Raw genomic sequence first — 27,651 nt, 5'->3', positions numbered from 1 at the left:
TTAAACACTGTTTCCCATGCATGGTTCAATGAACCATAAACAATTAATTAACATGCACCTGTGGAACGGTCATTAAGACACTAACAGCTTACAGATGGTAGGCAATTAAGGTCACAGTTATGAAAACTTAGGACACTAAAGAGGCCTTTCTACTGACTCTGAAAAATACCAAAAGAAAGATGCCCAGGGTCCCTGCTCATCTGCGTGAATGTGCCTTAGGCAAGGAGGCATGAGGACTGCAGAAGTGGCCAGGGCAATAAATTGCAATGTCCGTACTGTGAGGCGCCTAAGATGGCGCTACAGGGAGACAGGACGGACAGCTGATCATCCTCGCAGTGGCAGACCACGTGTAACGACACCTGCACAGGATCGGTACATCCGAACATCACACCTGCGGGACAGGTAGAGGATGGCAACAACTGCCCGAGTTACACCAGGAACGCACAATCCCGCCATCAGTGCTCAGACTGTCCGCATTAGACTGAGAGAGGCTGGACTGAGGGCTTGTAGGCCTGTTGTAAGGCAGGTCCTCACCAGACATCACCGGCAACAACGTCACCTATGGGCACAAACCCACCGTCGCTGGACCAGACAGGACTGGCAAAGGTGCTCTTCACTGACGAGTTGCGGTTTTGTCTCTCCAGGGGTGATGGTCGGATTCGCGTTGATCGTCGAAGTAATGAGCGTTACACCGAGGACTGTACTCTGGAGCAGGATCGATTTAGAGGTGGAGGGTCCGTCATGGTCGGGAGCGGTGTGTCACAGCATCATCGGACTGAGCTTGTTGTCATTGCAGGCAATCTCAACGCTGTGCGTTACAGGGAAGACATCCTCCTCCCTCATGTGGTACCCTTCCTGCAGGCTCATCCTGACATTTCCTGCAAGACAGGAATGTCAGTGTTCTGCCATGGCCAGCGAATAGCCCGGATCTCAATCCCATTGAGCACGTCTGGCACCTTTTGGATCGCAGGGTGAGGGCTAGGGCCATTCCCCCCCAGAAATGTCAGGGGACTTGCAGGTGCCTTGGTGGAAGAGTGGGGTAACATCTCACAGCAAGAACTGGCAAATCTGGTGCAGTCCATGAGGAGGAGATGCACTGCAGTACTTAATGCAGCTGGTGGCCACACCAGATACTGACTGTTACTTTTGATTTTGACCCCCCCTTTGTTCAGGGACACATTATTCCATTTCTGTTAGTCACATGTCTGTGGATCTTGTTCAGTGTATGTCTCAGTTGTTGAATCTTGTTATATTCCTACAAATATTTACACATGTCAAGTTTGCTGAAAATACATGCAGTTGACAGTGAGAGGATGTTTCTTTTTTGCTGAGTTTAGATTGGCTGTTGTTGTTGCTCAGGATTGTTTGATGTGAGCTTGAATACAGCAATTTGTTCCATCAATATATGTTTTATTTAAAAAGCACATGGAAGTGGGGGCATGCAATAGTTACATTGCTCCAAGGATGATTGAATGGAGATTTAATTTTGTCTGCTTTAGATCACTTCAGATATACATGGCTGTTTAGCTGCATTCATGTTAGACAATTTAACACGTTTAAACATATTTGACATTGTCAAAAACTGGTTTTACTGATGGAAGACACTTAATATGATTATTGTAACAGTATCTGTTTTCCATGATCTAGTTAACCCATAGAGTCTGAGGGTTATGAATGCCGTTTCTATTTCTTGTGTGATCTATGCATTTTGATTTAATGTATGTTTCATTCCACACTGTAAAACCAAGTGTTTAGGATCTGAACACATAACTAAACACTTTTCTATAACACCTTTTTAAACTCGTCAAGATATTTAAAATTTCAAGGAAAACGTGTCAGTGTTTTTAGATCGTAAACACCAGAATATGTTTATTCACTGTAACAATTTTTAAACACTTGGAGATGTTTATTCAGCACAAGGTGTTTAGGTTTTAAACACTAAATACTGGGGGTGTCGTTTTAACCCTGTAGTGTGTAAAGCTGTATTTGCATATTTCCCAGCATGCCTTTCGAGTGAACGTGATAGATTGTTAGTGATAGAAGGCCTTATGAAATGTATAATATGTGGTCATAAAGGGTTTACTTTTAATTAAAACGCATTCACGTAGGCAATCACTTGTTGAATGTTTCAGGAATAGAAGTTATTGAATGCAACAACCATGTCTTAGTTATAGTCTGGTTATCCTCAACATTTTGGTCTGAAAATCCTTGCTCATGGGCCACATCAGACCTGCAAGTCACAATAACCTGGTTTGTGAAGTGATTAGTAACTACTATTAGAATCCAGCCAGAGGGAGGATATCCAACCATTTGAATATTTTATCACTCACAACCTGCACTCAGAATGACTGCTAAAAAGAAACACTAAACAAGAAGACCTAAACCATCTAAAGTGGTCAACCATTGCAGTAACGGGTGCAATAAGTCCAACCCCTTACAGATTGGATTAGTTTAGAAAAATTTAAGTTATTTATCTTTGTTTAGTATAAGATCAATTAATCAATCAATTAATCAACTCAACAAAAAGCATGCTGGGAAATATGATATTGAGGCCTCTCCCACGTCCGTTTCACTCTGAGTTAACGGAAATTAACTCAAGACAGTCGACTAACACCACGCGATTGAAATTATTTCTTCAATTAAATGTCCTGTTCAATTGTGCTAAAATCACATTTTATTGGTTGCATACACATACTGTATTTAGCAGATGTTATTGTGGGTGTAGCAAAATGCTTGTCTTCTTCGCTCCAACAGTGCAGTAATATTTAACAATGCACAACAATACACACAAATCTAAAAGTAACAGAATGGAATTGAGAAATGTAGAAAGATATGTCTGGAGTATAAATATGTATATGTTTTTTCCCCTCATCAATCTACACACAATACCCCATAATGACAAAACAAAAACAGGTTTTTAGAAATTGTTGCTAATTTATTAAATATAAAAAACTGAAATCTTACATTTACATAAGTATTCAGACCCTTTACTTAGTACTTTGTTGAAGCACCTTTGGCAGCAATTACAGCCTTGAGTCTTCTTGGGTATGATGCTAAAAGCTTGGCACACCTGTATTTGGAGAGTTTCTCCCATTCTTCTCTGCAGATCTCAAGCTCTGTCAGATTGGATGGGAAGTGTTGCTGCACAGCTATTTTCAGGTCTCTCCAGAGATGTTCGATCAGGTTTAAGTCCGGGCTCTGGCTGGGATACTCAAGGACATTCAGAGACTTGTCCCGAAGCCACTCCTGTGTTGTCTTGGCTGTGTGCTTAGGGTTGTTGTCCTGTTGGAAGGTGAACATTCGCCCCAGTCTGAGGTCCTGAGTGCTCTGGAGAAGGTTTTCATCAAGGATCTCTCTGTACTTTGCTCCGTTAATCTTTGCCTCGATCCTGACTAGTCTCCCAGTCCCTGTCGCTGAAAAACATCCCCAAAGCATGATTCTCCCACCACCATGCTTCACCGTAGGGATGGTGTCAGGTTTCCTCCAGACGTGACGCTTGGCATTCAGGCCAAAGAGTTCAATCTTGGTTTCATCAGACCAGAGAATCTTGTTTCTCGTGGCCTGAGACTCTTTAGGTGCCTTTTGGCAAACTCCAAGTAGGCTGTCAGTCTGGCCACTTTACCATAAAGGTCTGATTGGTGGAGTGCTGCAGAGATGGTTGTCCTTCTGAAAGGTTCTCCCATCTCCACAGAGGAACTCTGGACCTCTGTCATAGTGACCATCGGGTTCTTGGTCACCTCCTCTAACGAAGGCTCTTCTCCACCGATTGCACAGTTTGGCCAGGCGGCCAGCCTAGGAAGAGTCTTGGGGGTTTTAAACATCTCCCATTTAAGAATGATGTGCTCTTGGGGACCTTTAATGCTGCAGAAATTTTTTGGTACCCTTCCCCAGATCTGTGCCTCGACACAATCCGGTCTCGGAGCTCTATGGACAATTCCTTTGACCTCATTAGGGTTGCACGTTTTGGGGAATATTCAGAGGTGGAAACTTTCCGTGGCAATTAACGGGAATATATGGGAATTAACAGAAAAAATGCAAATTAAAATGAATAGCATTTAAAGGTAGATGTATTTTTGCATTGGATATATTTACCATATCATATGGAGACAGAAACATAAACATTTTACCTTATCATGAGTAGACATAATTGCAAATGATTAAATCCTTCCAATATAAATAAAAAAAACTATTTAATTACGAATTGAACTTTAATTAAATGAGTTGACTCTTCACATGGGATGATTTCACTGAGCAACAAAAGAAAGGGAATAATGAATGATTCCCAACGATCCATCTCATCTTCCAAAAACGTTTTCAACATACATCTGTAAAATGATAGTCTAGAAGCTAAAGCTTTGGTTGTCTTCCTCTCAGGCTTCCATGTCTTCTCCCTGGACCTCCTCAATGTCCACCTCTTGAACATCAGACTCTGAGGCCTCATCTTCACTGTCACTTTCCAACCTTGTTGAGGATGGCTCGTTGGCAGCCTCAAATTTGCCCCGATGGCCACCAATCTTTCAACCCTTTTATTGGTCAGCCTGTTGCGTGCTTTGGTGTGTGTGTTCCCAAACAAGGACCACCTGCACTGACCTCGTCTTTTGGATGATAGTGGAGTGATCAGGCCGTGGCTGGGGTGGCTGAGGTCCTTGATAATTTTCTTGGCCTTCCTGTGACACCGGGTGCTGTAGATGTTGTGGAGGGCAGGCAGTGTACCCCCAGTGATGCATTGGGCAGACTGCACCACCCTCTGGAGATCCCTGCAGTTGCGGACGTTTCAGTTGCCGTACCAGGCGGTGATATCGCCCAACATGATGCTCTCAATGGTAAAACGTTTGTGAGGGTCTTGGGGGCCAAGCAAAATTTCTTCAGCCTCCTGAGGTTGAAGAGGCGCTGTTGCACCTTCTTCACCATGCTGTCTGTGTGGGTGGACCATTTCAGATTGTCAGTCATGTGTACACGCCGAGGAACTTGAAGTTTTCCACCTTCTCCACTGCGGCCCCGTTGATGGGGAATGGGGGCATGCTCCCTCTGCTGTCTCCTGAAATCCACGATAAGCTCCCTCATTTTGTTGAAATTGAGGGAGAGGTTATTTTCCTGGCACTACTCCTCCAGGGCCCTTACCTCCTCCCTGTAGGCAGTCTCGTCGTTGTTGGTAATCAGGCCTACCACTGTTGTGCTGTCTGCAAACTTAATGATTGAGTTGGAGGTGTGCGTGGCCACGCTGTCATGGGTGAATAGGGAGTACAGACGTGGACTGAGCACGCACCCCTGTGGGGCCCCTGTGTTGAGGATCAGTGTAGTGGAGGTTTGTTGCCTACCTTCACCACCTGGGGACGGCCCATCAGGAAGTCTAAGACCCAGTTGCACAGGGCGAGGTTCAGACCCCCAAGCTTAATGATGAGCTTGGAGGGTTTAAAGCTGAGCTGTAGCCACTGAACAGAATTCTTACATAGGTATTCCTCTTGTCCAGATGGGATAGTGCAGTGCAATGGTGATTGTATCATCCGTGGATATTGGATATGATTCTTAACTAGCCTCTCAAAGCACTTCATAATGACAGAAGTGAGTGCTACGGGGCGATAGTCATTTATTTTAATTTCCTTCGCATTTTTGGGTGCAGGAACAATGGTGGACATTTGAAGCAATTGGGGACAGGAGTAGGTATGGTGACAGACATTCCTAACACTGATCTGAATCAAAGGCATGTAAAAGTCACATCAATTTCTGATGACTAAATGCACTCTAAAGAGGACGATGGGAAAGTAATCACTAGTGTTTATCGGAACACTTCGGAGATATAGGTGTTCTCCTGGTTAGAAACTGACTGGGAAAAAGATGACTATGTTTAATTTTGCATTATAAATGGCAGTGTTTAAGATGAGAACACTTTTAATGTTTTAAACACAGACATTTAGGTTATAAACGTGTCACATGTTTCATGGTTTTACAGTGCACTGTTCAGCATGCATTAGACTATGAGCTTTCACGCTATGATCAGATGGCAGGAGAGTAGAAAGCAGTGTGTAGGGAGGAGACCATCTCAGTTAATCCCCTTAGCTTCATTAAAACCAGATAGAATAGGATTAGAGAGCTGCATGTAAATGAACATAATTCCTGGAGAAATTGAAACAGCTCCGAGATAAATGTATCATCAGGGAGACACAAACATAATCAAAATAGAAATTAATTAAATTCCCTTTATGAAGAATCGCCTGTTTATTAGCCAGAATTACAACTGAACGACAATGTACCAATTGGTTGTACCAATAGTTCGGATTATCGTGTGTGTCTATGTTCTCTCTCTCTCTCTCTCTCTCTCTCTCTCTCTGTACATCCTTTTTCTTTATTTCTTTCTTACTTTCTTTCACTCTCTCTCTCTCTCCCTTTATCTTTCTCTCAAACACACACAAAGCTGAGAAGTCATTTCAGCCAGGCAAAGCTGCCCTCCTATTTTGCATTCAGCTGATTGTGATTCCTCCTCAAAGGACCCCCTACTGAGCGGAGCAGCACAATTTGATGAAATATTCAGGTTTCCTAAAAGCTAATAATGTAGGACATCAAAGATCAATGTGGGAGCCTTCATCTGCTACTGATCAGAGGGATGTAAGGCTGTCTGTGCGGTGGTGTCCTGGTCCTTAGGACTGTGTGTGGTGTCTCTGTGCGCGCGTGTGAGGTAGACCGACTTCTGACATGTGCCTTCATTAGGCCTAGCTGAGAGAGGAGAGAAGGCCCCTTGCTCCCCTAACAAACAGGAATGCTATGAATACAACTACACAGGGACATGGCTTGCATATTAAATAAATAGGCCAACTTCTATTGTCACATTTAAGTGTATACCAGAATCTCAGCTTGTAGCAATATATACAGGGTAGTAATGCAGTAACTGCATAATAAGGTTGTACAAGCACAATAAGAACATGTAGCTGCATAATAAGGTTGTACAAACACAATAAGAACATGTAGCTGCATAATAAGGTTGTACAAACACAATAAGAACATGTAGCTGCATAATAAGGTTGTACAAGCACAATAAGAACATGTAGCTGCATAATAAGGTTGTACAAACACAATAAGAACATGTAGCTGCATAATAAGGTTGTACAAACACAATAAGAACATGTAGCTGCATAATAAGGTTGTACAAGCACAATAAGAACATGTAGCTGCATAATAAGGTTGTACAAACACAATAAGAACATGTAGCTGCATAATAAGGTTGTACAAACACAATAAGAACATGTAGCTGCATAATAAGGTTGTACAAACACAATAAGAACATGTAGCTGCATAATAAGGTTGTACAAGCACAAGAAGAACATGTAGCTGCATAATAAGGTTGTACAAGCACAATAAGAACATGTAGCCGCATAATAAGGTTGTACAAACACAATAAGAACATGTAGCTGCATAATAAGGTTGTACAAGCACAAGAAGAACATGTAGCTGCATAAGGTTGTACAAATACAATAAGAATATCTAGCTGCATAATAAGGTTGTACAAACACAATAAGAACATGTAGCTGCATAAGGTTGTACAAATACAATAAGAATATCTAGCTGCATAATAAGGTTGTACAAACACAATAAGAATATGTAGCTGCATAATAAGGTTGTACAAATACAATAAGAATATGTAGCTGCATAATAAGGTTGTACAAACACAATAAGAACATGTAGCTGCATAATAAGGTTGTACAAACACAATAAGAACATGTAGCTGCATAATAAGGTTGTACAAGCACAATAAGAACATGTAGCTGCATAATAAGGTTGTACAAACACAATAAGAATATGTAGCTGCATAATAAGGTTGTACAAACACAATAAGAACATGGCTAATTGCCAGTTACAGTATAGGCATATTCCATGGTTTCTGCTCAGCTAACCTCTTGCAATAAATGTAATCAAATTTTATACATGTGTTTAGCAGATGTAATTGCGGGTGTAGCGAAATGCTTGTGTTTCTAGCTCCAACAGTTCAGTAATATCTAACAAGTAATATCTAACAATTTCACAACAATACACACAAATCTAACAAATCTCAGTAAAGGAATGGGATTAAGAATATATAAATATTTGGACGAGCAATATAATGGCACAACACAGTATATTTATATTTCCTTAACAGTCGTGTCATTTACTCGTGTTCAGGCTATTACCGCTTGAACAACCTGGAACAAATACAATTGAGAAAGAATATAACCTCCTACATTTTGCCATTATTGATTTATATATCTGCTGTTGGTCAGTTGTACACTACAAATACATTCCATGATACTTATATTCGTTTTTTAATTTGACAATGGTACTGTAAACAGTTTGCTTAAGCAACTGTCCTTGTAGTCAGTTAGATTCTGGTCTCTCAATGTCAATGAACAATATAGAGACTGTTGTGTAGTGTACAACCAACAGCAGATATATAAGTCAATAATGGCAACATGTAGGAGGTTATATTCTTTCTCAATTGTATTTGTTCCAGGTTGTTCCATCGGTAATAGCCTGAATACGAGTATATGACACGACTTTAATTGCTTGAGTTAACAAGGTTAGCTCCACTCCACCACCTTTAAGGTGAAGCAAATCAGAGCTGGTATATTCACCGCCTATCCCCATAAACCTTTCACCCAAAGGCTAGTGCCAGAGTATACATCTAGGCAATAACAGAAATATTGGAGTGGATATAAATTGTAAATCCTTAAATTATGTTTTTTCAGTGGGCTGAGTGACTTCATAGGGGTCGAGAGACCCCGCTCTTCAAAGAGCATATTTCCCCCAAAATGTCAGAGAGAATGAGGGAAGTGTAGGACTAATGGATTACGATACAATACATCCCAGCTTGTGAGAGAAGATAGATATCTCATCACCTGTATCGCTGCCTGGCGGTGATAACAGAAAGAGCGATGTTCAAGCTACATATTGTGTGGGCGGCAGATAGTCTAGCGGTTAGGAGCGTTGGGCCAGTAACCGAAAGGTTGCTGGTTCAAATCCCCCGAACCGATTTAGTTGAAAAATCTGTCTGCTAAATTAATAAAATGTTAAATGTGTGAGGGATATACAGCCAGGAAGCAGTTCTACAATGTTGATTCTTACTGAACTATACCTCATTGATTTGTAGAGGGTCCGCAATCCAAAAATATCTATATTTTTATGCTATTTAGTATTTATTCATTTATAGACAACACGAGCAAAAACAAATGTGTCAGCTTTTAGGCCACCGTCGGTGTGTATTTTAAGTGTGTATAATAAAACACATATAGTCCTCCAGTCGTTAATGGTGACACAGTGGCACACATGCAGTAGTGTCCTTATCTAGTAGTCCCTATGCCTTTAAAGGTTGATTCTCTCTAGTCTATGCCCACACTGAACAGAACACTGGCTCTTTTTCACTGGTTACTGGGGTTGTTCCGCATTCCACAAGAGAGTCCACCTGTTAGCTGTGTATATAGTGCCTTTCATTCATTCCATTCTAACCCCTTACTGGTAACCCTAGTAGCACACAGGAGTCCGGGCAAGGTAAACCACCTCCACATCCTCCCTAGAGCTCCTGTGTCCCCTGGGGTAGTGGGATAGAATGGAGGGAAGAGGGACAGAGGGTTTGTGTGGGTGTGCCCTTACAGAAAAACCACATGAATTTCATGTGATCGCATGTAAAAGCAACATGTGATAACATGATCTCATGTGAAATAAACTCAGCAAAAAAAAGAAACGTCCCTTTTTCAGGACTCTGTCTTTCAAAGATCATTTGTAAAAATCCAAATAACTTCACAGATCTTCATTGTAAAGGGTTTAAACACTGTTTCCCATGCATGTTCAATGAACCATAAACAATTAATGAACATGCACCTGTGGAACGGTCGTTAAGACACTAATAGCTTACAGATGGTAGGCAATTAAGGTCGCAGTTATGAAAACTTAGGACACTAAAGAGGCCTTTCTACTGACTCTGAAAAACACCAAAAGAAAGATGCCCAGGGTCCCTGCTCATCTGCGTGAATGTGCCTTAGGCATGCTGCAAGGAGGCATGAGGACTGCCCATTTGGCATTAACGGCAGGCACTGCGACTCACCGAAGCATATCACAGCATACCTCAGCATACCGCAGGCTATACTGCAGTATGATGCAACTTTTAAATGAGGAACCACTATGTGTATGTGGGTGTGTGTGGCACGGGGTCTCGTAAGGTCATTGTGAAGGTCAGAGTATGCCTCCGCATACACTTGAATTGCAGAGATGCTGTATATTCACATTATACACTCCCAATACACATCACACACACGCATGCACACACACACACACTTTCTCTGATCAGTGTAAAGGGAAAAACTGTCGGTCATGGGAGGAGTAGAGGGCAATATCATGCGGTGTCCCTACGCTGAAGGATGGCTGTCGTTTCCTTAAATGAAAGAGTGTGACTCTGAATGTGTGTATGTACTGCCGCCCATCGCTCATCTCCTTCCCTTTGATTTGCTCTTATTGTACTCCTTTCCTCTGCCTCTGCCTGCTAGTGTACGGCTGTACTGGGCGATGAGTGATGAACTAGCCAGTGAGCACTATGCTGTGGATGCAGCCCGGGCCTTGTTGAATAGCTATGAATTTCAATTGCAGTTCAAGAAAACACAGAGAACTTGGGTGGACTTTGAACGACCCTTGTCAATGCCCCATCGTCGGGAGATGATGGGTATTTCTTTACTTGATTTCTTTCATTGTTGGAAACCTGGAAATCAAGGCTGAAACATTGGAGAAATTGAGAAATGTCCCTATTCAGGTTTCTCATTTTCAAACAATGACAGAATAGAATGAAATTTGTATCATTTAAGAATAGGGCATATCTTTATTTAATTTTTTTCTCACGATATTGAGACCATATTTGTTTTTGCTGCCATTTTTCAATTGATTAAATTCCTATATCCATCCCCGTGGGGCATATTTGGATGGTATTTGAAAGGCCTTCTCAGCCGTGTGGTCATAACCATTATCTTGTCAAACGACTCTTTAAGATGAAAATCGTTGTCTTGTCTTTAGCTCTGTATTGCATTAAAACCCACTCTCTTTATATTTAAATGTTTCATTTTCCATCTGGGTGTTATTGCCTCACTCCCATTTCACCCTCTGGTATGTAGGCACTTAGGAAACTTAAAACAAAACATTTGCACATTTAAAAACACACACTTCATGCCACACTCCCTCTGCAATCATTCTTAGATCTGTAATGACATTCTTGCAAAGTGTGGGAGCTAGAAAAATATCCTAATTTTAAAGTTAAGCAACGTAAAAAGGGAACTGTTCTGATGGCTGCAGGGGCAGTATTGAGTAGCTTGGATGAAAGGTGCCCATAGTTAACTGCCTGCTCCTCAGTCCCAGTTGGTAATATATGCATATTATTATTCGTATTGGATAGAAAACATTCAGGAGTTTCTAAAACTGTTTGAATTATGTCTGTGAGTATAACAGAACTCATATGGCAGGCAAAAACCTGAGAGAAAATCCAAACAGAAAGTGGGAATTCTGAGGTTGGTCGATTTTCAACCAAAGACCCTATTGAATACACAGTGGGATATGGATGAGTTTGCACTTCCTACGGCTTCCACTAGATGTCAACAGTCTGTAGAACCTTGTCTGATGCGTCTACTGTGAAGTGGGGCCAAAGGAGACAGGATTTAGTCAGGTCTATCATGACCTGACCATGCTCTGACCATGCGCGTTCACATGAGAGGGAGCTCTGTTCCATCGCACATCTGAAGTCAATGTAATTCTCCGGTTGGAACGTTACTGAAGATTTATGTTAAAAACATTCTAAAGATTGATTCAATACATCGTTTGACATGTTTCTACTGACTGTTACGGAACTTTTTGACATTTCGTCTGCTTTTACTGAACGCGCTTCCTGACTTTGGATTTGTTTACCAAACACGCTAACAAAAATAGCTATTTGGACATAAATGATTGACATTACCCAACAAAACAAAAATTTATTGTGGGAGTCCTGGGAGTGCATTCCGACGAAGACCAGCAAAGGTAAGTGAAGATTTATAATGCTTTTTATGAGTTTTGTTGACTGCACAATTTGGTGGGTAACTGTATGTGGCTGAACGCTGTTCTCAGATTATTGAATATTGTGCTTTTGCCCTAAAGCTTTTTGAAATCTGACACAGCGGTTGCATTAAGAACAAGTGTATCCTTAATTCTATATAAAACATGTATCTTTCATCAAAGTTTATGATGAGTATTTATGTTATTTGACGTGGCTCTCTGCAATTTCTCCGGATATTTTGGAGGCATTTCTGAACATGGCGCCAATGTAAACGGAGGTTTTTGGATATAGATATAAACTTTATTGAACAAAACATACACTGCTCAAAAAAATAAAGGGAACACGTAAACAACACAATGTAACTCCAAGTCAATCACACTTCTGTGAAATCAAACTGTCCACTTAGGAAGCAACACTGATTGACAATAAATTTCACATGCTGTTGTGCAAATGGAATAGACAAAAGGTGGAAATTATAGGCAATTAGCAAGACACCCCCAATAAAGGAGTGGTTCTGCAGGTGGTGACCACAGACCACTTCTCAGTTCCTGTGCTTCCTGGCTGATGTTTTGGGCACTTTTGAATGCTGGCGGTGCTTTCACTCTAGTGGTAGCATGAGACGGAGTCTACAACCCACACAAGTGGCTCAGGTAGTGCAGCTCATCCAGGATGGCACATCAATGCGAGCTGTGGCAAGAAGGTTTGCTGTGTCTGTCAGCGTAGTGTCCAGAGCATGGAGGCGCTACCAGGAGACAGGCCAGTACATCAGGAGACGTGGAGGAGGCCGTAGGAGGGCAACAACCCAGCAGCAGGACCGCTACCTCCGCCTTTGTGCAAGGAGGAGCACTGCCAGAGCCCTGCAAAATGACCTCCAGCAGGCCACAAATGTGCATGTGTCTGCTCAAACGGTCAGAAACAGACTCCATGAGGGTGGTATGAGGGCCCGACGTCCACAGGTGGGGGTTGTGCTTACAGCCCAACACCGTGCAGGACGTTTGGCATTTGCCAGAGAACACCAAGATTGGCAAATTCGCCACTGGCGCCCTGTGCTCTTCACAGATGAAAGCAGGTTCACACTGAGCACATGTGACAGAGTCTGGAGACGCCGTGGAGAATGTTCTGCTGCCTGCAACATCCTCCAGCATGACCGGTTTGGCGGTGGGTCAGTCATGGTGTGGGGTGGCATTTCATTGTGGGGCCGCACAGCCCTCCATGTGCTCGCCAGAGGTAGCCTGACTGCCATTAGGTACCGAGATGAGATCCTCAGACCCCTTGTGAGACCATATGCTGACACATGCACATTTGTGGCCTGCTGGAGGTCATTTTGCAGGGCTCTGGCAGTGCTCCTCTTTGCACAAAGGCGGAGGTAGCGGTCCTGCTGCTGGGTTGTTGCCCTCCTACGGCCTCCTCCACGTCTCCTGATGTACTGGCCTGTCTCCTGGTAGCGCCTCCATGCTCTGGATACTACGCTGACAGACACAGCAAACCTTCTTGCCACAGCTCGCATTGATGTGCCATCCTGGATGAGCTGCACTACCTGAGCCACTTGTGTGGGTTGTAGACTCCGTCTCATGCTACCACTAGAGTGAAAGCACCGCCAGCATTCAAAAGTGACCAAAACATCAGCCAGAAGCATAGGAACTGAGAAGTGGTCTGTGGTCACCACCTGCAGAACCAATCCTTTATTGGGGGTGTCTTGCTAATTTCCTATAATTTCCACCTTTTGTCTATTTCATTTGCACAACAGCATGTGAAATTTATTGTCAATCAGTGTTGCTTCCTAAGTGGACAGTTTGATTTCACAGAAGTGTGATTGACTTGGAGTTACATTGTGTTGTTTAAGTGTTCCCTTTATTTTTTTGAGCAGTGTATATGTATTGTGTAACATGAAGTCCTATGAGTGTCATTTGATGAAGATCATCAAAGGTTAGTGATTCATTTTCTCTTTTCTCTTTCTCTTTCTGCTTTTTGTGACTCCTGTCTTTGGCTGGAAAAATGACTGTTTTTCTGTGATTTTGCGGTGACCTAACATAATCGTTTGTGGTGCTTTCGCTGTAAAGCCTATTTGAAATCGGACACTTTGGTGGGATTAACAACAATATTACCTTTAAAATGGAATAAGATACATGTATGTTTGAGGAATTTTAATTCTGAGATTTCTGTTGTTTGAATTTGGCGCCCTGCACTTTCACTGGCTGTTGTCTTTTCATCCCGTTAACGGGATTGCAGCTATAAGAAGTTTTTAAAGACTATATATATTTTTTGAAAATGTACAATTTTCTTCATGCTGTGCTCCACTGCCATGCCATGGTTCTGTCCTACGCACAGGGCACTATCATCACTAAGGAATCACAATCATCCACAGGAGGCTGCTGAGGGGAGGACGGCTCATAATAATGTCTGGAACGTTGCGAATGGAATGGCGTCAAACACATGGAAACTATGTACGATGTATTTGATATCATTCCACTCCAGCCATTATCAGAAGCTCGTCCTCCCCAATAATGTGCCATTAACCTCCTGTGCTATAATCACTAAGGAATTATCATGGTCCACACACATCCTCACAGTTGTGAAGAGGGCACATCTGCACCTCTTCCCCATCAGGAGGCTGAAAAGATTTGGCATGGGCCCTCAGATCCTCAAAATGTTCTACATTGTTCTATTGACTGGCTGCATCATCACTTGGTACAGCAACTGCAAGGCATCCGACCACAAGGCGCTACAGAGGGTGGTGAGTACGGCCCAGTACATCACTAGGGCCGAACTCCCTGCCATGCTGGACCACTACGCCAGGCGGGGTCAGAGGAATGCCCAAAAAATTGTCAAAGACTCCAGCCACCCAAGCAATATCAGTGCACCAAGTCTGGAACCAACAGGACCCTCAACAGCTTCTATCCCCAAGCCATAAGACTGCGAAACAAGACTGCTAAATAGCTAATTAAATGGCTACATGGACTACCTGCATTTACCCATTTTTGCACTAACTCTCTTGCACTGACTTTATGCACACACACTGAACCAATGTTCCCTCAATTTTTGGGGGGCACTGAGCAAATTTGGGGTCTTTTGAGTGGAAATTTTGTGAGAATTTTGTCTGACTTCCGGCGCATGTTTACAATGAACACTGAGGCTGTACCCTTACAGTTTTAGACAGTAGCCAATAGGCTATTGTGGCTATTTGATCATAATGTAGGCCTACCAACAAAACCAATGGAGCGAATCCCAGAACATTTTCACATGGAAATAGCTTTTGATTTCTATAGTATAGCCTGCAGTAGCCTATATGTGGTGTTCAATGCAGGCCTATTGCATGAAACTTTGAAAAACGTTTTTACATTATGAAGGGTTTGACATGAATTCATGATTTTTTTACTTGGTCTGTAACAGTCAACTATTTTATGAGTCTGATCTGATCTGGAAGGGAAAAAACGCGTTCACTCGCGGGTGATCGAAATACCGCTCGTGGGCTACCCCTGGAAATACCGCTCGTGGGCTACCCCTGGAAATACCGCTCGTGGGCTACCCCTGGAAATATTGCGCTGTGGCTCTGGCTTTGCCAAAAACAAAATCACAGACTCAATCTTGCAAAGTTAGATTTGTTTTGGTTTGTTGCATTGAAAAAGGGTTATTTAATGTTGATTTGATCACAGGAAAAACGTTGAATAATATAGTGCAAACTAATTGGGCGAACTCAGTGAAGTTCAATCTCTTGCATTTCTGTGCAGTCCTGGAGTAGGTGCGCGGCTGCGCACGCGCGCAGTTTAGAGGGAACATTGCGCTGGACTCTACCCACACACTCACACATACTTACACTGACATCCCAACACACACATACACACCCACTAAATACGCCCACACACATAGCACACATGCATACTGATTACACACACACTCACCACATACACTGCTGCTACTGTCTATCTATCCTGTTGACTAGTCCCTTTACCCCTACCTATACACTATGTACATAGCTACCTAAATTACCTCCATGCTACTGTTACTTGTTATTCATTTTTCACTGTGTATTTTTTCCTCATGTCACTATTTCTATTTAATTTGACTTTTTTTTTATCTTAAACTCTGCATTGTTGGAAAGGACCTGTAAGTAAGCATTTCACTGTTAGTCTACACCTGTTGTTTACAAAGCATGTGACAAATACAATTTCATTCCTACTGTCTCTCCCTGCCTGTGATCTGACCTAGGGTCTGGAGTCAGTAGCCTGCCCACTGTGTTGAGTGGCTGTAGCTCACATAAAGCTGATCAGGTGTCAGGGCTATTGGGCTAATTGTGGGATTATTACTGACCACATAGTCTGTGTAGTGTGGAGCTCACATCATCAAATCACTTACTGCTCTCTGCTGTCCTCTGCAGTTGGCAACTATTATCATCATTGGAGTCTAAATGATATTAAGAGTATTTTCCTTCACATCATGAGGAAAGAAACGTGTCGAAGATAGTGTGTTGGTGAAGTCAGTGAGAGAAGCAAGATTTGACATATTTGATTTTGTTGAATGGTGACTTGCTTGATGATTGTGTGACTTGGTTGATTTAGTGTTTCTGTTTTATTCTCACAAACACAAAGCATTACTGGGGCGGCAGGTAGCCTAGCGGTTATAGCGTTGGGCCAATAACCGAAAGGTTGCTAGATCAAATCCCTGAGATGTCAAGGTAAAAATCTGTAAAAAATTATTATTGTGTTTAATTTGGATAATGAATGTACTTTTTAAATTGTTTATTTTAATTGTTGATTTGAATATTAACTATATTTTTCTCATTCCCCCACCACCACTCCCCCACCCCCGATAAAAAGCTAGACATTTAATTGCATGAACACTTTGACAGTTAAAGCAATTAAGGTGACAGGTGAGTGTGTTAAAAGCAGGATGTTCATTATAACCCCATACCTGTCTGTCCTGACAGCTCCTTAAATGCCTGCTGCTCCCACCCCTACCACGGTTCCACCGTGGCTCCTTTCATTTAATTTAACTCCCAGTTTCCACCATTTAGGGGGGGAAATGTGTCAATGGAACCCACGTCGGTCTGCCATTCTGTGTCAGGAAGTGCAAACAATGCCCTAAGCTTCCCAGTTCTTTGCATTCAGGTCAGCGGAATATGACTGCTGTTTCTTTCACTGAACGATTAATGGGGTTGAATTGTAGATATCCTGGTGAATTACATTACCTTGAAAACACAAGGTTTTCCACGTGATCTGTTTGCACACATGTCTGTTGTTTATTTTGATTGGGCGATGTTTGTAGATTTGGGAAAACGTCAGTTGTTTAACGATATAATGATAGTTATTGCTGACTAATAATAGGAAGGACGAATGTAATTTTTTTTTAACATGATGGCATAATTCTCCCCTTCTCACTCCCTCTCTTCTCTCTCTCTCCATTCACCACATTTCCTGCCACTCTTGATGGAGGTGACAGAACAGAAGTGGGGGGTGAAGAGCAGGCCTACATTCCTCCCTCCCTCCCTGTGTTATGCATTGTGGGGGTATTGTGTACAGCTGTTGTATATCCCCTGGCTGATCTGAGGCAGACCTCAGCAGGACAGCATTGACAGCTGTGACGGCTCGGCTGGTAACCGCTGGTACCCTGTGTGCGTGGCGTAACCTCACCTCACCTGGGTCTGGTTCTGATATGTGCTGAGACAGAGAGAGAGAGAATATGGGCTGCAGGTCTAGTTTCCTTGTGTCCAGAGCCAGTCATAACTACAGCAGCTAATAACAATAATTATGTACACAGCATATGTTAATATCTACTATACTAATGTTATACTGATACTTGTACTGAACTGTAAAGAAGGCAGTGTTACTATAACTGCTGTCCATGGTGCTGATAGTGTGGCCATGAATATGGTTATGAGCCTCCGATTATCTTGTGTTTTTTCAAATGGTTTTATTGAGTACTTTAAACCATGGTTTTCTAAGGATATAGGCAGTGCCTACAGGCAGTTGCAATATGTCAGATTTCACATAATATTACCAGGAGCTGCAGTTCGGTTCTGTGTAGTCTGTCAAAGGCTTCTATTGTCCACCTAATTGTCAGTTGACATTTCTCTTCCTGATTGTTATAGACATCAAATCAGTGGTGTGATAAGACTGGAAGGTATTATTTTCCGTATTACCTCCTCATCATGAATATGAATGCAAACGACTAATTTCACAAAGATAACGGTGAACAGCTCTGTGTGTAGTGACAAAATAATTCTTTGAGGGAAAAGCAATCATTTAAATTGCAAACCCCTTAGAGGTGTGTGGGGCTTTATTGAATTGCACATTTCTGTTGCTAGCTAATAATAATAGAAACAATGAATTAGGAGATTAGCTACCTGGCGCATATTGACGATTCATAATGTGCAGGAATCCACTCATCATACAGAGCATTCAAAGCACTGATTATTAGGAGAAGAACAAGGAAAGAAACAACACAAAGCTAATCAGCCCACGTTTTAAGAGGGGGGGCGAGTGAGAGGGAGAGATGGGTCTATGTTGTATTAAAACTGTGTAGTGACTGTGTTCTAGAGAGTGTAACGCAGGTGCTGCCTGCTGTACCTCCTAGATAGAGGAGAGAGAAAAAGTCCTCCTTAGAGAAGCTGTGTGGTGTGTAGCTCTGTGTGCCCCCGTGTATTGCTGTGACCTAGAGCGATTCTTGAACAAATAAGATTGCCTTTGTGTGTGCATTATTTTCTGTTGACATTTGCTAAGCGCTAGCCAGGGCTGCTGCTGGCCGGGGGAGATAGATAGAGGAGGGTCTATAATGTGTCTGTATCGGCCCAGGCTCTTTAATGTTAGAGAGAGAGAGAGAGAGAGAGGGGAACTTTTTCTTCACACCAACAATAATCTTTCGGAGAGGCGAGACCGTGTACTGAAGGTGCCCTCCCTCCCACAGATTTTCATTTATGTATCTGTTAGATCTCATCTTTATTAATGCCACGATGCAATTTCACCTGGAGTGAAAACACAAAAGCTATAATGTATATTTTTACAGGAAATGTATGCTATATTAATATTTGAGAGGGTTGCACATTCAAATAGGTCAGAAATGTGAGTATTATTTATTCTGCATTGTTTTGACGTGTGTGTGTATGTGTGTGTATGTTTGTCGATGCCAAACCCACCACTGGTGTGCGTGACCAAAGATTTCTATTTTCATGTCATCTGACCATAGCACCGCCTGGAGTTTGATAAACGCCATTGGCACTTGGTTTGGAACCCGTGCTATCAAAATAGAGCTCTTTGGCCACGCAGACCAGGGGTGGGTTTGGTGTTGAAAAACAGAAGCATATTTATGAAAGTACCTAATTATGGTGGTGGATCTTTTTTTGTTATGGGGCTATTTTGCTTCCACTGGTCTTGGGGCCATTGTCAAGGTCAATGGCATCATGAACATTACCAAGTACCAGAACATTTTATCCAAAAACCTGGTTACCGCTGCCAGGAGAATGGCACTTGGCTGCAAGTGGCTCTTCCAGCAAGACAATAACCCCAAGATCCACAAAGAAATTGTTAATTGTCCACAAAATCTACATCTGGACTTGAACCCCATTTGAAAACATGGTTTGAATTGAATCTGTATGGAGGAATGGTCAAAGATCCCTCACAATGTGTTATTCAATCTCCTATAATATAGAAAAAGGCTCCGTGTCGTTATCCTCGCAAGGGTAAGGTTCTTGAGTATTGAAAACAGGGGTGGCAATCATTTTTACCCCTATCTTTTCTCATTGAATTTTTTAACTTGTCACACACAATCTCTTTCTCTGAGTAATTGTATTGGTATAAATTAACACAATTCACACACAAAAATGCATACAATACAGCTCAGTATTTGTATTATTTATTATATACGGTCTTTTTTGCTCATCTTTATCAAGGGTGCCAATAATTATGGACCCCACTGTATATATTTTTGTGTGGATGCGTGCCTCTGTGTGTGTGTGTGGCTCTTCCTCTCTCCGATATCCCTCAGTAGCCCGTCCTCCAGTATTAATCATTGACCTTCAGATTACAACATGATTCAAGCTAATTTCTCCAGAGCCTTTCAGCTCTTTGCATTTCGTGTATGTATGTCCTTCCCTCTGCCCCATTCGGCCCCATTCATTGTGCTCCGTCTCCAGGTATTCTTTGAGCTGAGATACACTGCTGCAATATCCATTATGCTATGGGCTAAAGCATAATTTATTGTCAAATGAAAAAAATGGGTCAACAGTGATGTCAGCTGATGATCAACCACCCAGGTTTAATAAAACATCTTGCTGTGGTGTGAGTGTATGTGTGCATTGCATGTGTGTGTGCACGTTGCGAGTGTGCATGCACGAGTGTGTGTGTGTGTGTTCAGGGCCGTGGCGGCCATCTACCTGGCTACAGCCCCTCTATAATTGCCCTGCTGTCAGGGTGATAAGTGGTATTAATGGCGGACTGGTGCACTCTGCTCTGCACTGAGCTCAGGGAATTGCAAGTTGGGATTATTATAGGTGTCTAGCTGGAGTGGAGAGGGGGGGGGGGGGGGTCTGTCTCTTCTCTCTCTCTCTGTTCTTCATCTCACTCTTTTTTTCTCTTTTCTGATTTTCATTTTTCTTTTTTCTCTTTCTCCCATTCTTCTTTCTCATTTTTTTCTTTTATATCTTTCTCTCACTGTTATTATTATTATTATAGTTTCAACCACTCTGTTTTCAACCTCTCTCTTTCTTTCTCACTGTCTCCCTGCCTAATTATCTTGAGAAAAAAATGGAAGACTTCTTTCATTACTCACACATTTAACAGCTCACTAACATCAACTTTTTTCTCATCCTGTTTTGTAGGTGCCTGAAATGTGCAGATGCCCCATGTCAGAAAAGTTGCCCTACCAACCTGGACATCAAGTCATTCATTACCAGTATTGCCAACAAGGTAAACGTTAGCTTCCTTTCAATTCTAAATGACACAAATGATTAATATGAAAGCTTTGATATGCCAAATTGTTAATCAATTTATTAGTGTCTTATCATTACTATTTTTACTAAAACATCTGTAATATCACTTAGAAAATCTAAATATAACGCAAAAGACTGTGATTGGTATTTGATTGGTTGAGATATGGGCTTGGGATAATCGATCCCCGAGCCCAGTAACAGCCAGCTGTATTCAGAGAGAGAGAGAGCCCCAGACCTGAGCTCAGAGAGGAACAGCTCTAATTGATGTCTTCTGCCAGGGTAAAAGCAGTACATGGTATACATATAGCCATATATGTTGCCTCCATTCATATGATCAAGGCCAGGCACACAGCCTCACACTGGCATGCCGAATTGCTATTTAATGATGCTCTGTAAACAAACCTGCATAATATATGCTGTGTCTGATAAGAATAGGTGTTTACAGTGAAGTTATAGGACGTTGTGAATGGGATAAACCTTATAAAACAGATCAAATCAGTCATTTCAGTGTCCTTGTAGATGAAAGTGGTGAAATAAACAGTTAGGCTACCTCAGTGTTGTTATAGAGGGAAACAAATATGAAAGGGTTTTTAATCTAGGACTCCTCCTGTCATTTCATTATCTAATGTATACCTTAGACAAGCTATTATTATATGTCTGGGCAACATTATTTGCATGGCATAATAGGTGCATACTACTATTTTTACATTTCTGTTATTGTTTCTTGTTGGAAAACCCAAACGACCGGAGGGATTTGAACCAATATTGTCTCCTTGCCAATAGCTACTTTTTCTTCTATGACTGTTAATTTTCAATGGTAGGGAACTTTATAGGGAAATTGAGGCTTTTACATTTGACTTAAGCAGGAAACTCATTATCATTCAGATATGGAATATTTTTATTGATATAATATTTGACAAATAAAGGTGATTATTAGGTTTACACAGAGCAGGAAGCTTAAATCTTGAATATTTACTGCAATATAACAGTGTCCTCGATTTTGATTGGCTCCACATTTCCCTAATAAAATAACTTCATAATGGAGTTATGCTCTCTTTAATGAAATGTATTGTAGGGTTTCCTATATTATCCTTGCCAGTGAAAATTAAATAAATGATATAGTGTTATAGAACTGTTAGGAATTATATCAAGTCTGTTGCCATTCTAAATGATAATTATTCTGTTATTTCGTTTTTAAAATACTATTATTCTTCAGTTTCTATATAACCTACAATATACAGTACCAGTCAAAAGTTTGGACACACCTACTCATTCAAGGGTTTTTATTTATTTTTACTATTACTTTCTACAATGTAGAATAATAGTGAACATATCAAAACTATTAAAAAACACACATGGAATCATGTAGTAACCAAAAAAAGTGTTAAACAAGTCAAAATATATTTTAGATTTAGGATTTTTCAAAGTAGCCACCCTTTGCCTTGATGACAGCTTTGCACACTCTTGGCATTCTCTCAACTAGCTTCACCTGGAATGCTTTTTTAAGTCTTGAAGTAGTTCTCCCATATGCTGAGCACTTGTTGGCTGCTTTTCCATCACTCTACGGTCCAACTCATCCCAAACCATCTCAATTGGGTTGAGGACAGGAGACTATAGTGGCCAGGTAATCTGACACAGCACTCCATCACTCTCCTTCTTGGTCAAATAGCCCTTACACAGCCTGGAGGTGTGTTGGGTCATTGTCTTGAAAAGCAAATGATAGTCCCACTAACTGCAAACCAGATGGGATGGTGTATCGCTGCAGAATGCTGTGGTAGCCATGCTGGTTAAGTGTCTACTTACCACCACAAACCGATGATGGAGCTAAGATTGCACTCAACGAGCTGTACAAAGCAATAAGCAAACAAGAAAATGCTAATCTAGAAGTGGCGCTCCTAGTGGCCGGGGACTTTAATGCATGCAAACTTAAATCCGTTTTACCCCATTAAAACTCTAGACCACCTTTACTCCACACACAGAGACGCTCCCGAGTGGTGCAGCGGTCTAAGGCACTGCATTGCAATGCAAGAGGCGTCACTACAGTCCCTGGTTCGAATCCAGGCTGAATCACATCTGGCCGTGATTGGGAGTCCCATAGGGCGGCGCACAATTGGCCCAGCATCGTCCGGGTTTGGCTGGGGTAGGCCGTCATTGTAAATAAGAATTTGTTCTTTACTGACTTGTCTAGTTAAATAAAGGTTAAAATTAAAATACAAAGCTCTCCCTAACCCTCGATTTGGCAAATCTGACCATAATTCTATCCTCCTGATTCCTGCTTACTAGCAGAAACTAAAGCAGAAATTACCAGTGACTCGCTCAATACGGAAGTGCTCAGATAACGCGGACGCTTCGCTACAGGACTGTTTTGCTTGCGCAGACCAGAATAATAGTTCCGGGATTCATCCAATGACATTGAGGAGTATACCACCTCAGTCACCGACTTTATCAATAAGTGCATCAACGATGTGGTCTCCACAGTGACCGTACATACATATCCCAACCAAAAGCCATGGATTACAGGCAACGTCCGCACCGAGCTAAAGGCTAGAGCGGGACACTAATCTGGACTCTTATACAAACCATCAAACAAACAAAGCGTCAATACAGGATTAAGATTGAATTGTACTACACTGGCTCTGACGCTCGTCTGATGTGGCAGGGCTTGCAAACTATTACGGACTAGAAAGGGAAACCCAGCCGCGAGCTGCCCAGTGACGCGAGCCTACCAGACGACCTAAATGCCTTTTTATGCTCGCTTCTAGGCAAGCAAAACTGAAGCATGCATGAGAGCACCAGCTGTTCCGAACGACTGTGTGATAACACTCTCGGTAGTCGATGTGAGCAAGACCTTTAACTTCTCTGGCATATGTGGTACGCTAACGTCCCACTTGGCCAAAAGCCAGAAAAAAATGCAGTGCGCCAAATTCAAATATATTACTATGAAAATCAATCTTTCATGAAATCACACATAAAAGACACCAAATTAAAGCTACACATGTTGTGAATCCAGCCAACATGTCTGATTTCAAAAAGGATTTACTGCGAAAGCACACAAAACGATTATGTTAGGTCAGTACATAGCCACAGAAAAACACAGCCATTTTCCCAGCCAAAGATAGGAGTCACAAAAAGCAGAAATAGAGATAAAATTAATCACTAACCTTTGATGATCTTCATCAGATGACACTCATAGGACTTCATGTTACACAATACATGTATGGTTTGTTCGGTAAAGTTCATATTTATATCCCAAAATTTGAGTTTAGGCGGGACGCTACTGTCTCACTTGGCAAAAAGCCAGAGAAAATGCAGAGCGCCAAATTCAAATTAATTACTATAAAAATTACTATAAAAATCAAACTTTCATTAAATCACACATGAAAGATACCAAATTAAAGCTACACTGGTTGTGAATCCAGCCAACATGTCAGAATTCAAATAGGCTTTTCGGCGAAAGCAAATGATGCTATTATCTGAGTTAGCACCATTGTAAACAAAGAGAGATACGCATATTTCAACCCTGCAGGCACGACACAAAACACAGAAATAAAAATATAATTCATGCCTTACCTTTGACGAGCTTCTGTTGTTGGCACTCCAATATGTCCCATAAACATCACAAATGGTCCTTTTTGTTCGATTAATTCCGTCGATATATATCCAAAATGTCCATTTATTTGGTGCGTTTGATCCAGAAAAACACCGGTTCCAACTCGTGAAACATGACTACAAAATATCTCAAAAGTTACCGGTAAACTTTGCCAAAACATTTCAAACTACTTTTGTAATACAACTTTAGGTATTTTTTAACGTAAATAATCGATACAATTGAAGACGGGATGATCTGTGTTCAATACAGGATTAAAACAATCTGTAGCATGCTTTCTGGTCATGCGCCTCTATCTAACAGGACACTTCAAGTGACCCTGATTCAAAATGGCTGTACTTCTTCATTCCACAAAGGAAAAACCCTCAACTAATTTCTGAAGACTGTTGACATCCAGTGGAAGCGGTAGGAACTGCAACAAGGTCAATTTAGAAATCTGGTGTCCCAATGAAAATCCATTGAAAAGAGAGTGACCACTCACAGACATGATTCAAACAGTTTTAGAAACTTCAGAGTGTTTTCTATCCAAATCTACTAACAATATGCATATCTTATCTTCTGGGGATGAGTAGCTGGAAGTTGAATTTGGGTATGCTTTTCATCCAAACGTGAAAATGCTGCCCCCTATCCTAGAGAAGTTAAGCTTGTAATGCTTGTAAGTAAGCATTTCACAGTAAGGTCTACACCTGTTATATTTGGCGCATGTGACAAATAAAATTGTATTTTATTTGAGAGTTGTACTGGTGTGTATTCTCTGAAAGTAAGGCAAATCCAATGAAGTCTTTATTTCAATCCAGGTTTCTCTGGAGATGGAATATTAAGTTATTTATATCACCAGAGGGGTAGAGGGTGGACCTGAATCAGTGATTTTGACCAGATAGACAGATCACCTGCAGAGATAGAGCACCTTATGTATTTGCCTATGGTCATAACTGTTTATAACTATAATCAAAATGACCTTAGATATATGCTTAGATCCAGTCAAAACAGTTCGTAAAAGTCTGTCAGTACTATGAATACTTGGTAGAACTGTAATACAAAAACCAGATACCCTCTGAAAGTACACACAGTTGCTGTAGTGGTTTTTGTTATCCCCCTAAATTATTATACGGAAAATGTTATATAAATACCAAAATTACTATAATATCATCCAATATTCTATATGTGCCACTTGTTTTTACATTTTGGGTACTATACCATTGGTTTGACGTGACAGAGGATTCGGTCAAGATTTTTGAAGCAGTTATTATCACATAAATATGACAAAATTGAAATTTCCTTCCAAATCCTGAAAACTGCCTGTGTGTTTTCCTTTGTGTGCCTGTGTGTTCTGTGTGTGTGCCTGTGTGTTCCGTGTGTGTTCCAGAACTACTATGGGGCGGCGAAGTCGATCTTGTCAGACAACCCCCTAGGCCTGACGTGTGGCATGGTGTGCCCGACCTCTGACCTCTGTGTGGGGGGCTGTAACCTCTACGCCTCTGAGGAAGGACCAATCAACATCGGAGGGCTGCAGCAGTTCGCCACTGAGGTATGGGTGTTGTAGTCCTCTTTAACCAGTTCTGTAGTCCTAATCAGACTCACTTGGACACATGACTTGAGCTGCTTGATTCACTTCGATACACACTGACAGGTATTCTGGACATTCATTTGCATCACATTATGAGATACGAATGCGTTATATGTTAGAAATGAGGCATACATAACACATTTTTTTCACTTATGTGAAAGGATATACTTTTTCACATCGTTTTAATTGGTCAATGTCTTTGCCAGAATGAAACGAGGTTGAGCTCAAGCCACCCCCTCACACACATCCAGTTTGAGAAGTCTGACAAGCTGCTACCTGTACAGTCAGTAGTGATGGTGTTTTGATACATTTTAGAAGGAGTGTAGAGGATAAGGAGTGTACACTATATGTAGACACATCAGGTGGATGGATAGGCTGTTGGGCTGCAGGACTGTGTTAGGGCGAAGCCATTGAGTAGGTGTATTTCTGACTGGGTATCAAAACCAGCCAGCTGTTGGTAGTTAGCAGTGAGTACCTTTAACAATGTGATTGTTACAGATACCACGGTCTGGTTATAATTTATGTTTTAACATTTCCGCTGTAACGTTGTATGTACGTTTACATCTATTCCACATGTAAATGTGTACATAGAATATATACAGCAACTGCATTATTTTACCACATGTTGCAACATTGTTATACCTCTATGCAGTCTTTGGCATGTCTTTTTAGGTTTTTAACATACACATTATCCTGGACCTTCAGAACGGCTCAAGCAATTACCATATATTTTCTTACTCACTACTATACGTCATTACGTTAACCTGCTGCTTCTCTGCACTCTACTGTACTACACTGCTCTTTACTCTGCACTGTACTACACTGCTCTTTACTCTGTACTGTACTACACTGCTCTTTACTCTGTACTCTACTGTACTACACTGCTCTTTACTCTGTACTCTACTGTACTACACTGCTCTTTACTCTGCACTCTACTGTACTACACTGCTCTTTACTCTGCACTCTACTGTACTTCCCTGCTCTTTACTCTGTACTCTACTGTACTACACTGCTCTTTACTCTGTACTCTACTGTACTACACTGCTCTTTACTCTGCACTCTACTGTACTACACTGCTCTTTACTCTGCACTCTACTGTACTACACTGCTCTTTATTCTGTACTCTACTGTACTACACTGCTCTTTACTCTGTACTATACTGTACTACCCTGCTCTTTACTCTGCACTCTACTGTACTACACTGCTCTTTACTCTGCACTCTACTGTACTACACTGCTCTTTATTCTGTACTCTACTGTACTACACTGCTCTTTACTCTGTACTATACTGTACTACCCTGCTCTTTACTCTGTACTCTACTGTACTTCCCTGCTCTTTACTCTGTACTCTACTGTACTACCCTGCTCTTTACTCTGCACTCTACTGTACTACCCTGCTCTTTACTCTGCACTCTACTGTACTACACTGCTCTTTACTCTGCACTCTACTGTACTACACTGCTCTTTACTCTGCACTCTACTGTACTACACTGCTCTTTATTCTGTACTCTACTGTACTACACTGCT

The 27,651-nt window shown here is 41.6% G+C and overlaps 1 protein-coding gene across 3 annotated transcripts in view; it reads left to right on the top strand.

Moving 5' to 3' along the window:
- Positions 1-27,651, top strand: part of LOC139583682 (dihydropyrimidine dehydrogenase [NADP(+)]-like) — a 201,471-nt gene that overhangs the window by 30,793 nt on the left and 143,027 nt on the right. For all 3 annotated transcript variants that reach the window (XM_071415019.1, XM_071415018.1, XM_071415020.1), the window contains 2 exons: positions 20,841-20,928; positions 25,925-26,086. In XM_071415019.1, the coding sequence (XP_071271120.1) occupies positions 20,841-20,928; positions 25,925-26,086 (250 nt within the window). The remainder of the gene's footprint in view (positions 1-20,840; positions 20,929-25,924; positions 26,087-27,651) is intronic.

This window comes from Salvelinus alpinus, chromosome 8, assembly GCF_045679555.1.
Source record: "Salvelinus alpinus chromosome 8, SLU_Salpinus.1, whole genome shotgun sequence".
NCBI lineage: Eukaryota > Metazoa > Chordata > Actinopteri > Salmoniformes > Salmonidae > Salvelinus > Salvelinus alpinus.
This window is presented reverse-complemented; position numbering and strand designations above follow the sequence as displayed.